This window comes from Tasmannia lanceolata, unplaced genomic scaffold, assembly GCF_043159265.1.
Source record: "Tasmannia lanceolata isolate RefF3 unplaced genomic scaffold, GAP_Taslan_0.1 ptg000048l, whole genome shotgun sequence".
Classification (NCBI taxonomy): Eukaryota; Viridiplantae; Streptophyta; class Magnoliopsida; order Canellales; family Winteraceae; genus Tasmannia; species Tasmannia lanceolata.
This window is the reverse complement of record NW_027518725.1, coordinates 4946455-4963717: the sequence shown is the minus strand read 5'-3', so window position 1 is coordinate 4963717 and position 17263 is coordinate 4946455. Positions and strand designations below refer to the sequence as shown.

The 17263-nt window shown below is 39.4% G+C and overlaps 2 protein-coding genes across 6 annotated transcripts; both read left to right on the top strand.

Annotated features, from left to right (window-relative positions):
- The first annotated feature begins 3396 nt into the window (after window positions 1–3396).
- On the top strand, window positions 3397–10456 carry LOC143864186 (uncharacterized). Of its 2 annotated transcripts, none has more exons than XM_077375066.1 (4): window positions 3397–3896; window positions 4563–5400; window positions 8774–8940; window positions 9738–9877. In XM_077375066.1, the coding sequence occupies exons 1-4, from the start codon at window positions 3691–3693 to the stop codon at window positions 9748–9750; spliced, it is 1224 nt and encodes a 407-aa protein (XP_077231181.1). In that variant the 5' UTR covers window positions 3397–3690; the 3' UTR covers window positions 9751–9877. The 2 variants fall into 2 exon arrangements, with proteins under 2 accessions (XP_077231181.1, XP_077231180.1); XM_077375065.1 differs by having other exon boundaries at window positions 3414–3896; window positions 9754–10456.
- A 2052-nt stretch (window positions 10457–12508) lies between these two features.
- On the top strand, window positions 12509–16153 carry MIA40 (Cox19-like CHCH family protein). Of its 4 annotated transcripts, XR_013241140.1 has the most exons (6): window positions 12509–12771; window positions 13651–13682; window positions 13839–13964; window positions 15145–15339; window positions 15441–15479; window positions 15810–16153. XR_013241140.1 is itself a non-coding variant. In XM_077375270.1 (5 exons), the coding sequence occupies exons 1-4, from the start codon at window positions 12672–12674 to the stop codon at window positions 15316–15318; spliced, it is 432 nt and encodes a 143-aa protein (XP_077231385.1). In that variant the 5' UTR covers window positions 12509–12671; the 3' UTR covers window positions 15319–15339; window positions 15441–15571. The 4 variants fall into 4 exon arrangements, 2 of the variants coding, with proteins under 2 accessions (XP_077231385.1, XP_077231384.1); XM_077375270.1 differs by lacking the exon at window positions 15810–16153 and having other exon boundaries at window positions 15441–15571; XR_013241139.1 differs by having other exon boundaries at window positions 12511–12771; window positions 15145–15479.
- Window positions 16154–17263: the final 1110 nt, after the last annotated feature.

Genomic DNA, 17263 nt, shown 5'->3' with positions numbered 1-17263 from the left:
ATATATATATATATAGGAAAGTGAAGCTACACCGCCGGTGTAGCTAACTTAGCTACACCGCCGGCTTAAAATACAATGGGCCCACATTGTTTTGGTGATCCAAAGAATTCATTTGATTGGCCCTCACATCGATAGGGTGTCCACCAAAAATCAGCTCCATAGGATCATCCCAACCCTACGATTTGTGGAGGCAAAAATGAACGTGTAAAAACCTTCACAAATTTGTCCATTTTTGCCTACACAGTTTGAAGGGTTGGGATGATCCTATGGAGCTGATTTTTGGTGGACACCCTATCTATGTGAGGGCCAATCAAATGAATGGTTTGGATCACCAAAACAATGTGGGCCCATTGTATTTTAAGCCGGCGGTGTAGCTAAGTTAGCTACACCGGCGGTGTAGCTTCACTTTCCTCATATATATATATATATATATATATATATATATATATATATATATATATATATATATCAGAAGAGAAAAGGGTGAATTATTGTCCATTTAATACGTCAATGGGAATGATTTTTACTATTTTTTGCCCTCCCCACATATCTGTACATACTATCTGTGTGAGGGTAAAAACGTAATCTACATACGAAAAGTACCGACACAGGGTACTTGTCAATGACATTTACGGAAAAAAACTACTGAAAATAGGTAAAGACATATGACAATGACGAAAGAACTACTTTATATTCCTCATGCAGGACACTTGCAAAATATTGACGGATTCCGAGCACCTGAAGAGGAACAACAATTATGGAAACCTGTATTGATTGGAGGGCCTTGCAAATGAATGCTTTGGATCACCACAAAAAATGTGGGACCCATGTGATTGGGGCACTCGAGCGTATCATAAGCTTGGTATGCTCGAGCGTACAATCCTTTTCCCCTCTCTCATATATATATATATATATATATATATATAGAGAGAGAGAGAGAGAGAGAGAGAGAGACTAGTGGGACACCCGGTGCGATGCATGGGAAGTGGGAAAACATTATATTTAGCTTCTCATGATAAACAATAGAGAAACTGCATATTACAGAAACCCTATAGATCGGAGGGTTGCGATCATCCCATCGAAATGATTTTGGGGGCACAACCTATTTGCGTTGCGGCTCATCAAATGGACGGCTTGGATCATCCTATGGCGTTGACCGCAAATAGGATCACATGTAGTTTTTTTAGACTCTTCTAGAGGCCTCCATCGAGGCTACCCTTTGTCTCCTTTCCTATTTACGATCTTAGCCAACTCCCTTAGTTGGATGCTTGAGATGGCTAGGTCTAGAGGCCTGATTGAGGATTTCAAGATCGATATGCGAATAAAAGATATCACACGCTTCCAGTGTATTGCTTTGCTATGTGTTCTCTACCATGTCATCATAGTGCATTTATATTAATGTAAAAGTTGAAGGGTGTTAAATGCACAATGATAATGAGGATCCAACGGGGGTGCCCCCTTTCCTCATATTACCAATATCAATTGGCCCTTTCCTCATTTACATATGGCCAATTGGTGGTTGGACATCAAGAGTATTTGTTTTTATATCCCCTCCCGTGCTTCTAAACATTGTACATTGCGAAAGTGAGGGGTGGGAGTATGTAAGAATGTAGCTCATATTTCTTCTTCGTTCATAAATCAGTGGGGGCACGCCAAACTCCAACTTGCACATCAAGAAAATGTTGATCATTGAGATCATATCTTAACCATAAGAATTGGATAATGAACTCATAAATTTAAGTCATGGAATATTTGTTTATCTGGGCCATGTTTGGCAATCATTATTTTTTTTTCATGATAAATTAAGTTTCTCATGCGATGAACGCAGGATAGGGGAGGTGGGAGGATGAGAGATTTAGAGGGCACGGCTGAACAGAGGGTGAGAAATAAGGTTGCAATTTGGGTTTGGTTTTACCCGACCGGCATCGACCCGATTTGAAAATAACATGGATCAGGTTTAGAAATCATGGGTCTTGGGTAGGGTCGGATTTTAGATTGAAAAACCCTACTCAATATTGGGTAGAGTCGAGTTTTAAGAATAAAAACCTGAAACCCGACCCAACTCATATGGGTGTATTATGATTTTCTTAAATACATCTTGAATAACATAGCAAATTATTTTCCAATATATCAATATAATTGTTCTCACTAAGGTGATCTTGTTTGTGAGGTGAAATTATAGTTTCCTTCTTAAATTTGTACACTTGATGGCATAAATCTAGGTATTTTTTGTGTGAAGATTTGTTTTTTTTCTTTCTCCAACAATCTTTAAAATTAATCACCAAGCTAAAAAAATAAAAACCTGATCAGACCCGACTCGAGAAACTATCTTGGGCAAGGTAGGATTTATGAATATCGTGTCATCCTATTAAAAATTAGACCGGACCAAGCTGAGATAATTTCTGGGTAGCGTAGAGTTTGGGAAAACCCCTAATGAGAAGTGCAAAAGAAACAACGAAAACATCAATGATATTTTGAATAGTTGTGGATACCGTGCCCTGAACTCATGGTTTTAAATTTAGGCCAAAATCCTAAATTTCATATTTTTCCAAATTTCGGAATTTTGGACGAAATTTCGAGAAATTGAATTGTTTTTTCTAAATAGAAATATTCCGAAATTTGGTAATTCATTAAATAACACTTTTTTTATTGTTACCAAATTTTGGCCAACACTGAAATTTAGTCCGAAACCGAAGATATTTTGAATAGTTGTGGATACCGTGCCTTGAACTCATGGTTTTAAATTTCGGCCTAAATCCGAAATTTCATATTTTTCCAAATTTCGGACGAAATTTCGAGAAATTGATTTTTTTTTTTCTAAATTGAAATATTCCGAAATTTTGTAATTCATTAAATAATACTTTTTTTTATTGTTACCAGATTTTGGCCAACACTGAAATTTAGTCCGAAACCGAAGATATTGAATAGTTGTGGATACCATGTCTGAACTCATGGTTTTAAATTTCGGCCGAAATCTGAAATTTCAGATTTTTCCAAATTTCGGACGAAATTTTGAGAAATTGAATTGTTCTTTCTAAATAGAAATATTCCGAAATTTCGTAATTCATCAAATAACACTTTTTTATTGTTACCGGATTTCGGCCAACACTGAAATTTAGTTCGAAACCGAAATTTAAAACCATGGTCCTGATAGCACTCAAAGCTATTGATATTGGCACTACCATATTTTGATTGGGCGAGCTCACCTTTTTCTTTTATAATTTAACTAGCTGTCAAAGGCTATTACAAATTTTTTTTGATGGGTAAGTTGGGGTTAGGCAGGACCCCTACCATAAAATAGATAATGAAGAAAGATTACATCTACCACTTACAACTCAAACACCCAACATAGGGAAAGTAGACAAGATAAAAAGCTACAAGCGAGGGTACAGAGTCCCATTAGAATCAGCTACAATGATGTCCAGCAAATCTGTAGGGAGGTCAACCACAGGGATATCCACTCCCTCAATGGGTGGGTTTAGACTTTAGAGAGAAAATCAGCAGCAACGTTAGCTTCCCTCCACACACATGGGATAACTTCCAGAGTCTCAGCAGCCAAATAAAGAGAAAAGACAAGGTGATTTCGCATCATTATCCAAACATGGCAGTGCCAATATCAGCACAAGCTTAAACCTCTATAATCTACTAATAATCTTGTTATTCTCGAAGTGCATATCGAGAGAAACGAATATGAGTGCAATCGTTGGCTCTTCCACCGAATCGAATTCAAAAAGTGCGGTGGAGGAGGCTAAGAAGAGATTGAGATCCGTTCTAGACAGGATCGAAAGCTTACCTCTCTCTAAAATCACAGATTCCAGCAAAGGAACCCTACTGAAATTGGCCAACTCCGAGCTTAAATTCCTCTCCCGTCTAACCCTCTCCCATCCCATCATCAGGTATGTATGTGATTCATCTCATTTGCTTTCACGCATTTTTGACGTTTTTCTTCTCACCATTATCTGCACAATTTTCTTCACCCTTTGATAGATATTAGGGCTTTTTCTCGGTTCTGCAATAATGCCCAAATTTCATGACCTCCTCCTCCATATCTTCTGCTGTCATTTGATTTTGTTGGAAAATTTTGCACGATTTTATGGGAATTAGACACATTTGTCACTATAATTACCAGTAGCGTATTTAGTTCCCTGAACCCAACATTATTCAATTAAGCAATAAACAGAAGAACTCAACATTCTCTGATTCTATTAAACACAACTCTTGTTCCAGTCAGCTCTTGCTTTTCCTTTCGCTTGGCTAAGAGTGTTCAAGTATAAATGATTAAATAACACCTACTCTAATGGTTTAAGCTTCTGGATTAATTGGTTGTTTCACATGGTATCATAGCTATTGCCTTCGCAGCATGTCCTGGGTTCAAAACAACTCCTTGATATTAAAAATTCACGTGTACTATGGCCAGCCCCAAAAAGAGGGTCCCCATGTGAGGGGGAGTGTTGAAGTATAAATGATTAAATAACACCAACTCTTATAGCTTAAGCTTTTCGATTGATTGGTTGTTTCACAAAGTGAGTCTCTGAAGCTTAGTTCTGCTGTTCTATGTGCAGCCTTAACGTTGGTTACCTCGAATCTGTTGTTCACATTCTTGAACAGCCATTTGTAAGTGGAGTATCACGTGTATGCAAGGCTATCCCACTCTCATCACAGAAAATGAATTGCGGGTCTCATTCAAAAGGTATCCATGTTGATATAGTGTGCACTGTTGACAGGAAGCCTGTCTGGTTTATAGTATCGGATAGGAACCCTAAGTACATTTCATGGCCCGGCTCTCACAGAAATAAGGGTTTAAGAACCCGTGTAGAACAGGTTCTGGCAGCGGCTCATTCGGCACAATCTCTGAAGCCATTATTAGTAATTTTGTTTTTCTCCAATGGGGTCGATGATGTTGTTTCGCAGAAGCTTGGAGATGAATTTGGGGCCATCGAGTTTGGAACCGAGTTCTGCGTTCCCGATTCTCTTATTTTTACCGAATTAGAGGGTGAGTGGGTTTATGTAGTTGCGAATAGTAATGATACATCAAGAGTATACGGAGGAGCCCGTGCATTCCAGCTAAAGGTTGACAATGTCGAGAACACGGACTTGCATTCTGATCAGAGCATTGAAGGTCAAATCACTGGAGCTGCTGAACTCCCTGAAAATCCTGTTGGATTGGTTTCAAGTAATATGTTCTGTTCTTTAATTTCTGGAATGAATTTTGCATTCGTGGATATAGCAGCTGCTAAACCTGAGGCTATGTCGGGTGAAGCTATGGTAAATTTTGATACAACTGCTTTGGTTGCGCTTGTCTCGGGAATAAGTAATGGTGGTACGGAGCGTCTGCTGACAACATCAGAGTCTGAAATGAGAGACTCTTTTAAGAACAACTTCGAATTCGTTATGGCACAGGTAATTTATCTGTTTTCTGGTTTTTTGTCGTGTACTATTTTTGAGAATTTTAATGCTGAAGTCCCTTATCACCAACCTTCTATAACATGGCAGCACAATCTGTGGTATGGGAGTGTTATTTTCCGCCCTAATCAGGGTATAGATTACTTAGAATGTTAATGGCACAGTTTCATACTGTTGACTTGACTATTCTACCATATACATGGCACATGTACGGCGAACATTGTCTCAGGTTCCACCAATCAAATGGTTCAGCCACGGAAGGGCCAAGATCCAGAAATCTTACTTGTCACACTGTTCTAGTTGCCCGAATGTGAGCCCTTAGAGATTTTCATTTAGCCAACATTTTTTTTGCGATTGATCAGATTAGTTAGCATTGATCTATCAATCAGATTCTTGAATTGTGGCTCCATCCATGTGGCCGTTTGATTTGTAGGTCCTGGTTGTCTAATGCCTAATCATGTATTGTACATGCAACCAGAACTATATCAAACTCCTATAGAGGGACTTCTCTGTTTTTTTGTTTTATTTTGTTTTTCGTCCTTGAATGTGGATGAGGAAAGAGAAGAGAAGAAGAGTGAGGTAGAAGATGAGGAGTCTCCACTCTCAGGCGCACCCAGTATGGCATAGTGGGTCTCACCTTTGATTGATCCAAACCATTCACTCAATATGCCTATCTTTTGTGCGTACTTACATAAAAATTGTTGGTTATATATTATAACCCTATGTATGTTCTAATATAAGCCCAATAAGATAATGGACCGGTGTAGTGGGCCTACTTGGGCTAGAGTCCATTAACCAATCAACAACCCTAGTGTATCTCTATATATAGGGGCTGGAGGCAACAAACTAGGTATTCCAAACTAGATACCTAGGGTGTAATGCTTCAAGCAATCCTTGCTTGATGTAACAAAAATCACATCATTCAATCTTAGACTATCTCAAAAAGTGATCATGATCCAATACACACATGGCATACGTGTGCTTAGTGATCGAGACTGTTGATCCGTAGGGTCATCACAGGATGACTAGGCGTGTCTAGGTCTGATGCCGAACAGAGATCTCATTTTCAAGATTGTGGTGCACAAATATCAACAGCTTAAAGCCATCTTTAGTACGTCTTTTTTTATCATGCTTGATCAACGGTCTAGAATCATCGGATAATGTGTGGGATCAAGTGCAACAAGCCAAAGTTCTGATGACGAACAATATTTATCAGCTAAATATAGTTTTTGACCATCTATTTCCAACAACAAAAAATACACGTAAATGATCAGTTGTTAGGATTCTATAACTTGTGATTTTTGGTAACAGGTAAATAATTACAATGTTCTATGAATTTCACCTCAGTACGGGTCGATCGTTTGAAGGCGGCACATTCTCCACCTCCACATATTCCCGATAACCAAAAGATATTGGAAGAATGGAAGAGGTTGAATTGTGGAGTGGTTTTTCACTAGTGGGATGAGTATCGGGTTGCCCATTGGTCAACGTACATGACACACTCTTTGCCTTCCGTTCACCTCAAGTTTTGATACACAGATAATGACAACATTAAACCCTTGCACATCAAACATTTTCATTACCGCATAGAGGTCTTGCTCGTCACTGATTTCATAAAGAATACACTTATACTGATCGACCCAAGGTTGCCAAGGCGGGAATCGAAAGCGGGATTCGATTCAGGATTCGAAAGCGGGAATCGAAGGCTCTTGGGATGGTGGGAAGCGGGAATCGTGGGTTTGCCAGAGAGTCGACGGGGAATCGTCGGGGATTCGCCGGGGAATCGCTGAGAGTTGTGGGGAGTTGGGATTCGTTGGGGATTCGCAGGGAATCGCCTGGGAATCGGGGTTCCTATAAAGTGAGAATCGGGGTTTTCATAAATTGGGAATCGGGGTTCCCCAGAATCGGGGATTCGAATCGAATCACGGTTCGGATTCGCGATTTGGGGATTCGCGAATCCCCAACTCCAGGTACGAATCCTGCTTCTCTGGATCGACCACATATCGAGCCCGGATACAAAAGGAAACATGATTTCCCTCATTCGAATCGTATTACGGATCGCAGATATAAATTCAGAGTATCAAACTCTCTTGTCTAGCATCATGGTTTTAACACGGCCTCCAACATGATCAAACGACCCTTCATCCCTAAATAAACCATCATAATATACAAAGAAAGTAACGCTGCCCCTATCCGTATTGTACAGGATTCTTATGATTTAATTCAACAAGCAAGGCAAACTTTCACCGAAGGCAAACAGTAAAAACAACCAAATGATGAAGCAAAGAATAAAGAGTACACCTTCTATGCTTCAAATTAAAGACATCAAGTAAGAGTGTATTTGTGGTTGAGCTTCAAGTAAGTGTCACAGCTAAAAACTTACATTTTGAATGTGAATGGGAAATTTCTACTTACGATGAAATTACAAAACAAACTAGAAGAGTATTTTCACTTGAGGAGGATGAACATCACTAGGATTTCATTAGGTAGCACTAAAACCTAAGGTTGGGAGCTTCACTTCAGGGTATAGGGTTCATAGACATTAACCGGATTTGTAAAGGTGTTTGCAAGTTTCTAGCTTTTTAACACTCTGGAAGGAGAACACAAACTTTCGGTTCTATTTAACGTCCATGTCTATCATGCACACCACCGACGTCAATAAGTTTAAATGCCTATTCTACCATATACATGGCACATGTACAGCGAACATTGTCTCAGGTTCCACCAATCAAATGTTCAGCCACGGCAGGGCCAAGATCCAGAAATCTTACTTGTCACACTGTACTAGACTTTTAGTTGCCCGAATGTGAGCCCTTAGAGATTTTCATTTAGCCAACATTTTTTATGTGATTGATCAGATTAGTTAGCATTGATCTATCAATCAGATTCTTGAATTGTGGCTCCATCCATCTGGCCGTTTGATTTGTAGGTCCTGGTTGTCTAATGCCTAATCATGTCTTGTACATGCAACTAGAACTATATCAAACTCTTATAGAGGGACTTCTCTGTTTTTTTTTTCGTCCTTCCTTAGGATCTTTGCTTTGATACCATGTTAGAATGTGAATGAAGAAAGAGAAGAGAAGAAGAGTGAGGTAGAAGATGAGGAGTCTCCACTCTCCACTAAGGAGTCCTCCCATGTAAATGATGTATATATAGGCCCAAAGTAGGGCAACCTTGTACAAAGACTACAATACCTCTCATACTACAAGTAATGGCTAACCTAACCTTACACACTCTTTAACACTGTACATTCTTCTTTTCTCTTTAATGAATTTGGTTGCCTTTCTCCTAAAAAAACACTTATCACCATTAGTAGCTGGGTGGTGGCCCCTGTGCTTTGAGTCTAACGCTTTTATTATCCCTTCTACAGGTGATGTCCGAGCTTCAGAACCCAATCCTAACAGTATTACAAGGTGTCATATCTGGAAAGCGGGGTATGATATGTGAAAGTGTTCGTTCGGAATTCAATGAGCTTTTGTCAATGTATGGAGGACCCAATGAGAAGTGGAGAGCTAGTCGATTACTAAAGTGCCTCATGTAAGTTCTTTAGCAGTCTGCACTCTGTAGTACTTTCCTGAATAGTAATAGCAGCAATGTTTCGGCACCACGGGATCTTACGGAATTTTAAAATTATGAAATTCTCTTTTAAATCTGCTGCAATGTCTTCAAGCAATAAAAGGACTCATCTTTATTCTTTAATCTATGACATTTTGGTATCTTTTAGTGAGATTTCTGATATTCATGAAATTCCTTGGATATCTTGGTCATTGCTTTTGCATTACTTTTTCACTAATGCTTTGCATGTTTTTGTTGCCTCTATTGTTATTAAATAAATTTGTTTCACTTTGTTTCAGCTTTTTTCAATCAATTTTTCAGATGTTGCGCCAGTATCCATTCAGCCCAACACGCCTTTCTCTTCATTTTCCTTTTTGCGGTTTTTTTGAATGCCAATCTTTTGTGGAAATTATGAAAGCTTGTCAGTATTGGGTAGAATTTTAGCATGTCAATAATCTCAAAACCTGACTTTATTGCTAATTTGCTACCCACAAGGAAGAGAGACACTTGAATTTTTCTCTTTGGTATAGGCATTCCTGTCAATTTGGCAATATCACATCTGCCCCCTCTAGGTAAATGTTAGTATGATAACATGAGAAGCATTTAAAGTGAGGAACAACTGGGAGGTAACTTCATTGCTTGTTCCAAAGGAATGCCAAGAGGCTATCTAATTTGTTATAAGAAGAAGAAAAGGGATTTAAAGAATTTCTGCATTGAACTCATTTTCAGCTCTTCTTATCCACTAAGAAATAAGAGATCATGTCTATTTGGATTAACAGGTTTCAAACTTGACAGGATTGTGGCAGATAATCCTTCGGAACGTATGATGGGTCTTCCCACAACTAGAAAGATTGCAGTGAAGAACAAGATCATTTTCGGAACCGGAGATTACTGGTGCGCTCCTACTCTGACCGCGAACATGGGATTCGTGAGAGCCATTTCACAGACTGGTATGTCTTTGTTGACTCTGGAGCATAGACCTCGTGCACTGGTTGGTGATTAGGATTTTCACACAAAAGTGATGCCGATTGTGGGTCTTCCCACCACTAAAAGCTTCTAAGAATTGGGGAATTCTGGAGCAAATGGGGCAGCAGAAAGTAAAAATAAGCCATTTAGAGACATTAAAGTGCCGGAATCACGTTTCATATGTGAGGCAACCAGGTAGAAGCTTCATTCCTGGGTCTACCATTGAAAAAAGAGAAGGAAATTCAGTAGAAAACATATCTGGATTAGTAGAAGGTATGCATTTGTAAAATGTAATGGATCTGAGAAAGTTTCTATGTACATTTCAGAGTATAATTCTCTCTCAGATAATCAACCATCAGTGTAAATTCTGCATCAGAGAATTTTGAATTCACAGTTCAGGAATGATGTGAACTCTTTGGTTGCTTGTATGTAAATCTGCTGTATGGAACCAATCAGGAGCGCATCTTGTTCTGTAGGTGAACCAAGTCAGCTTTTGGCATCTTGTTCTCTAATTCCAACTTAATTCTAATAATCTGTTATGATCTCTGACATTATTTGCCATTTTATAAAAAAATCCTCTTCAAATATGAAAACTGATTACAGTTTTAGATTTTGAATGAACTCCGCCTCCGTCCTCAAGGAGGACAAACTCCCACTTGCCGGATCCTCGTTATTTTATGGCTTTGTCTGCATCTCAAACTGTATACAGACAGTAAAGCTCTGTTTGTTTTAGATTTTGAGAATTGCTTTTGATTCCAAAACTGATTATTGGGCCCAAAATTGCATTTAATTTCGAGTCCAATAATCAGTTTTGGACTCCAAATCAATTCTTAATCCAAAACGAATAGGGCCTAACATTAGGGGAGGTATGTAGAATGAGAAGAACTGCTTGGGGAGCTGCCAGATAGGTAATACTGACTGCTATGGTTTGGCAAATGTATGTTTGCGTTTTACTAAGGCCATGTTTTGGGTTTTTAGAACTGATTGTGAGTCTAAAACTGATTATTGGACTAAAAATTAAGCATAAATTTCAGCACAATAATCAGTTTTGGACTTGCAATGGGTTCTCAAAATCCAAAACAAACAGGGCCTGGAGGAAAATTTGTTTCTCTCAACATCTAAGATCATCTTTGTACTATAAGCTAACACTAAAAGACTCAATTTCAGTAGGATTCGATTCAAGAGATGCAGAAGCAACTAGAGAAGCAGCATCATCCCTTCTGGTGGTTACACGCAATTTCTCAAAACAGATGGCCTTAAAGGAAAGAGATTAGGGATCCTTAGAAAACCCTTCTTTGATTTCTACAATGGAACTGTTCTCAATCAAGCTTTTGAGAAGCATTTCATCACATTAAAGCAAAGAGGTGTCATGTTGGTTGATAATATTGAAATAGCAAACGTGGATATCGTACGAATCCCCATTGCCAGTGGTGAAGATACTGCATTAGTGGCCGAGTTTAAGCTTTCATTAAATGCCTACTTATTAGAGTTAGTTCGTTCTCCAGTAAGATCATCTTTGTACTATAGACTATTTAGAGAACCGATGCCAAAACAATTTTCACCGTTGGCTCCATTCTAAAAGACTCAATTTCAGTACCAAAATATTGGAAGACAGAAACCAAAAATTTCATCCTTTCTATCAGTTAGCCAGCCTGCAGAATCTGACCCACAGCCATGTCTAAGAACATAGTAGAGATCAATGGCAGTCGCAGCGATAATAATAACAATCCTAATATACAACACAAATTCAAAACATGTGACCAAGCCAGAGAATTCTGGGGTCTCTCTTACTGGGGTTCCAAGCAAAAGCAAAGATCCCACATAGGAAAAGTGAATGGATGTGGCTGAGCTTGACTTGGGCACCCTGCCCTTGCCGGCTAACTTTTAAGGGCAAGTTCTACCCAGGTCCCAACACCTTTTGCTAGGAAGAATAAAGATCAACCCGGGCAATTTCGGAGGCTCTGTACTCTGTACCGATTCCTGATTCCTGTAATCCAAACACATGGTGCAATTCCCATGTATAAGACATGTGGGTGGTCCCATCACTGATCTTGATCTTGATCGTTCATCCACTGGACCCAAGAGTATTTTCATAGATTGGATGATCCGACCTGTCCAAAAAGTATCTTACAAACAGACAACTCAACCACAAATTTAAGTCAAAGGGGAGACCCAATGGAGGGACAAGAATCTGATTCCATTTACAGGAGAATCGGAATAGGAGTCGAAATAGGATGTAGATTCTGATTCCTGATCCACACTACCATGATTCTTAACGGGCCAGCCTTGGTCTTGGGCCTGGGCATGGATTTGGGTATCATTGCTTTCATGCGGGCTCTCAACTTTCTGACCCGATCCGAAAGGTTAGCTATAAGGTGTCAACTTATTTTTACTAAAATACCCTTGAAATAATACTTAATACTTTATATCATATTATAAAATTAGGGGTATTTCATAAAATAATATAATAATATCGGGTTGTCCGGATGCAATTGGTAATTTTTTCGGATCCAATGATGAGGATCCGAAAATGTCCCTTGATCTGGTAGTGTGTCTACGGATTCGGAGAGTCCATCGGACTGTCTGGCTCTATTGATTTTAGCAGCTTGGCGCTCAAGAAACGTAACCCGCTTTCGCCCTAAATATCCAAATTTTCTTCTTCCACTGTTGACTCTTCTCGTTCTCGAAAACCCTAAATAGTCTGATTTTCGCTTCTAGTATAAAAATCAATCTTTCTCTCTAACCAAATGGGGCAAACTCAGAGTGACGTTGCTGCACAAGTTGAAAGCAATCAGAAATCTGAATCTGGAGGTTCTCAGCCTTCTACTATGGAAGCTTTGATTGCAGGTCTCTCTCTCTCTCTCTCTCTCTCTCTAATGAAGGGCCTCTTCTATTTCATTTCCACATCTTTCCTCCTGTTCTCCTCATATTACTATTTGCAAAAGTAGTCTAAACTCTGAAAATTGAGTCATTTATGTGAACTGAATCATCAGAAGGGGATCTGGGATACCCAGAGTTACAATTCATTTCTATTTGAAAACTATCCCAAATCCAGTTATATGATATATGACTTTAATTTTGACTCTCACCCCATATGGAAATTTGGGTGTTATATATATAACATTTCATTGCAGTTTTGCATACAAGCCATATAAACCATAAAAAAACAACATGTTTCGTACATAGGATTAGATATTTGTTTGTTAATGGTATGAATAAATTGTAATTGCTATTTTCAAATTAACGAAGAAACTTATCCCAAAACGTGTCTTTGTACACAGAGGAGGAACGACCCTTCCCTCGAAGTGGGTCAAGAGGCTGATCTTCCCTCTGAGAAGGTCAAATCACGTGACGAACCGAAGTCAGTTACATATGAAAGAATCAATGCCTCTTTTAAACTGCCAAACAACCAATTACTCCAAAAGCTTAAGCTGTTAGATTAAGTGTTATTTAATCATTTATACTTCAACACTCCCCCCTCACGTGTGGCACCTCTTTTGGGGTTGGCGTGACACATGTGGCCCCTTTTTTGGGTTGGCCTACACATGGATTTTTAATACCAAGGAGTTGTACTTGTGGGGCTTTGAACCCAGGACCTGGCTCTGATACCATGTGAAACAACCAATTACTCCAAAAGCTTAGGCTGTTAAGAGTTGGTGTTATTTAGTAGAATATATAGATATAATTAGTATTTAACATCATCTTATTATGTGCTGGTTTTTACAGAAGCGACTGCCTTTGGCAATGATGAGAATGAGGTCAGTGTCTGATTAGATGGTTGAATTTGCAATCGAAGTGTTTTCAGCTTTGGTATTATTATTGCTTTTAATCATTGTTGGTGATCCTCCTTTTGCAACTGATGTTATACACTTTGTTCTTATTTGGATTTTTTTTGTTTGATTTTTTGTCTTTAGTCTTTGGATGTGAGGGCGCAAAAAGCATTGGAATGTCCTTGCGTAGCGGAATTGAGAAGTGGCCCTTGTGGCACACCATTTTCAGAAGCATTCGTCTGTTTCCTAAAGAGCACTGCTGAAGAAAAGGTTATTCTGATTTCTGAGTACTATTAGGATCATTTTAAACCCCTCGATACTTCTTCACTCTTTGGCCATTGGGTCCTCTCTTTGAATTCATCTATTTTATATAAATAAAGACTACAATGGGGTAAAATGTGTGATTCTTAGACCTGCATCTCGTAACAAGTTAGATCATATAAGCCACTGTTCTTGCATGTGGTTGTTTAATAGGCAATGTGTCTTCATTTTTTTTTTTGGAATGATAAGGCTTTATATTGAAAAGAAGATGGGGAAGACCCTACAACCGAGATAGTTAAAACAGGGGCAAACCACCACAAAAGAGATCAATACAACATGACCCTCAGGGTTCTTAGGGATGAGGAAGGGGTGGTGAGGTGGGCATACTCGGGTCCTATTGGAGTCACGGATTCTAGCGAGGCGGAGGTTCGGGCGGTCCATCAAGGGATCATATTTTTAACGGGAGAAGATGTTTGGTTGTACATAGTGTTTCCTCGTTCTCTCTTCCCTTTATCATTGTATTTCTTGACCATCTCAGTCTTATTAATTTTTTTTTAAAAAAAAGTACAACATGACCCTCAAGGGGAAGAAAATTAAAAAACTCCAAGTGCTCTCTGGCTACACCTTCCCTAGCTAACCTATCTGCTTCTCCATTCGCCGATCTAACATGCTGAAAAGATATAGAAGAGTCCGCCATGTGCTCTTGAATTTTGTCTACCTTGTGAGCGAGTCTCCAAGGGTGTACGAGGCTTCCCATCAACCATCTGATTACATTGAGGGAGTCTCCCTCCACTATCGTATGATCAAGGAGACTCCTATCCATCATCCGATCCCATGGCGAACTGTTTTGATCTCTGCTTCACTTGAATCTGTCCTCCCAAGAGGACTCGAGAAGGCCCACTTAGTCACACTATTTTCGTCTCTAACAAGGCCACTAATTCCTGCAGGACCGGGATTCCCCATTCTAGAGCCATCGAAATTAAGCTTAAAACCAGAGAAGGCCACCAATTCCTGCAGGACCGGGATTCCCTATTTGTGCAAGATGAAGATTGCTTTGATTTTTCCTCTTTCTGTGTTTATTGAATGACATCTGACTACTGCGTTTTTCGTATTTGGTGGTGCCCATGTCCTTGGCTAAAAGTAAGTCTTTTTTGTTTATAATACTAATGAATAGGTTGTTATTCTGCAGGGCTCAGATTGTGTGCATCCTTTTGTGGCTTTGCAGAACTGTATCAAGGCAAACCCTGAAGCATTCTCTAAGGATGTTCTAGATGAAGAGGAGAGCAAAAAAGAGGAGGATGAAATCCAGGATTACAAAATCAGAGCTCCAACTTGGTCCAAAGAACCTAAATCTATGCTTTGAAAGTTAATATCACCACACTTGGTAATAACTAGTAATTTGTTATTCCGATTGCCTAGGTTTCACTCGAAAGTGGATTATCTAACATTGCTCCTTTTCTTCCCCCCTTTCTTTTTTCAATACAGTTGTAAGTTGAGGAAGCTGCAGAGAAAGTCATCATTCTTGTAAGACTAAGAGAATTTTTATGTCTCATTTTTTTTGGAGAGACAGTTGAAAACCAGCATGCATCTCAAAATGAAAAAGTTTAGTGAGTAAATATTGTCATCTAGTAGTGGAATGAATGCTTTCATGCTGAAAACATCCAAAATCTAGAGATCACTGAGAATTTAAATCATTAGAAGATCTTCATGGAACCTAACTAGACTGCTATAGCATAATTACATGGTGAATAGAATAAACGTAGGTTATAGAAAAATATCTTTCTAACTTCATAAAGTGTTATTGATCAAACTGAGGATAACAAACGAAACTGAATTAAGAAGAAATGTATGTAGGTTTTAATGGAGAGCTGACGGACAGACATGTTATGGTAATTGAAGAGTGGGACAAACAGAATAAGGAAAGCCAAACCTGGAATCCAAATTGCCAAATGATGCCTGCTCTCTCTAGGACAAGAGTGGGAAATAGAAAAAGGCCTTAAACCTATTTGGATGAGCTGGTGAGAATAGTTGACTGCCTTCATGTGACTGAATGTTACTCGCATAACTCATGGTATTGTGTGGGCCCTTAGTTCCTAGGAAAATGATCTCACCTTACAAAACTATGTTTCTCACGTCTGGTTTTCCCCATAGTGTAAAAGAATACGTTTCTGGCAATGTATAGTGTTGTTTTTGGGGTTTATCTGACAACTCTCGTTATTGGTTAGGCCTATGATAGCCAGCAATGGTACTTTGGTTGTGCCATTATTTTTTGTTTCTAGCTATTAGTTATGTGGTTGCCCATTACTTGTGTTTGTCGCTATTAGCCATGCGGTTGCAGTTTTGTATTTACCTCACTGAATTAGGGTAGTATATGTGGGGCATAAGAACCATGCAGGCAGAATTGAGCTCTCAAAAGTCGGTTCTGAACATTTTCCAAGTTTTTGGCCAGTCACCATCAACCTCCCCAAAGGTGTGGATTATCAGAATGATAGGATCTTTCATTACTTCCTTTGATCTGGGCATGAAATGAAGAAAAAAGCACACCCTGCGAGCTGGGAGGACATTTGCTACCCCAAAGCCGAAGGTAGCCAGGTGGATGACTATTACATGGCCTCTATAGCTCGCCAAGTGCATGATTCTTCATTAGCAACAGGGACTTCATTTGGTGCAGATGGGCTAAAGCACAGTACATTAGGAAAACCTTTTTGGGAAATGAAGGTCCCATATAATGCCTCGTGGGGCTTTGGATGCACCCTGTCTACGCACGGAGTTACTCTTCCTTGCATCCAGCTTCTCATCAGGGATGGCACAATCATAGACTTCCGGAAGGACCCCTGGCACCCATTGGTAGACTCACTGATCTAATCTTCACCAGATCAGTTGTCAGATGTTTCCCTAAGTCCATTTGTATAAATGACCTTATGGTAAATGGCGAATGGGATTTGGAAGATTTTCTCCAAACCTTCTCTCTGTGTGCTCCACCCCCTTCTTTGAAGTGATATTGCCTCAAGATGACAATCTGCCTGTTTGGCTGTTGTTGGATCTTTCTCTCTTGCATTGGCATGGAATTCTTCTATTCACAACAGAGGCTGCACTTTTGACTGGATCAATGCTTTCTGGTCCGTGGTCACATCCCAAGGCACACCTTACTGCTCGGAAAGCAATCCAGGCGAAGCTCTTTACTCCTGACTCCATGGTCAAGATGGGTATTCAAGTGACCCGAGCATGGGACTTTGCAAAGCCCAACCTGAAACTGCCAAACACCTCTTCTTCTGATGTGACTACTCTGCTTCGGTCTGGCACTCAAT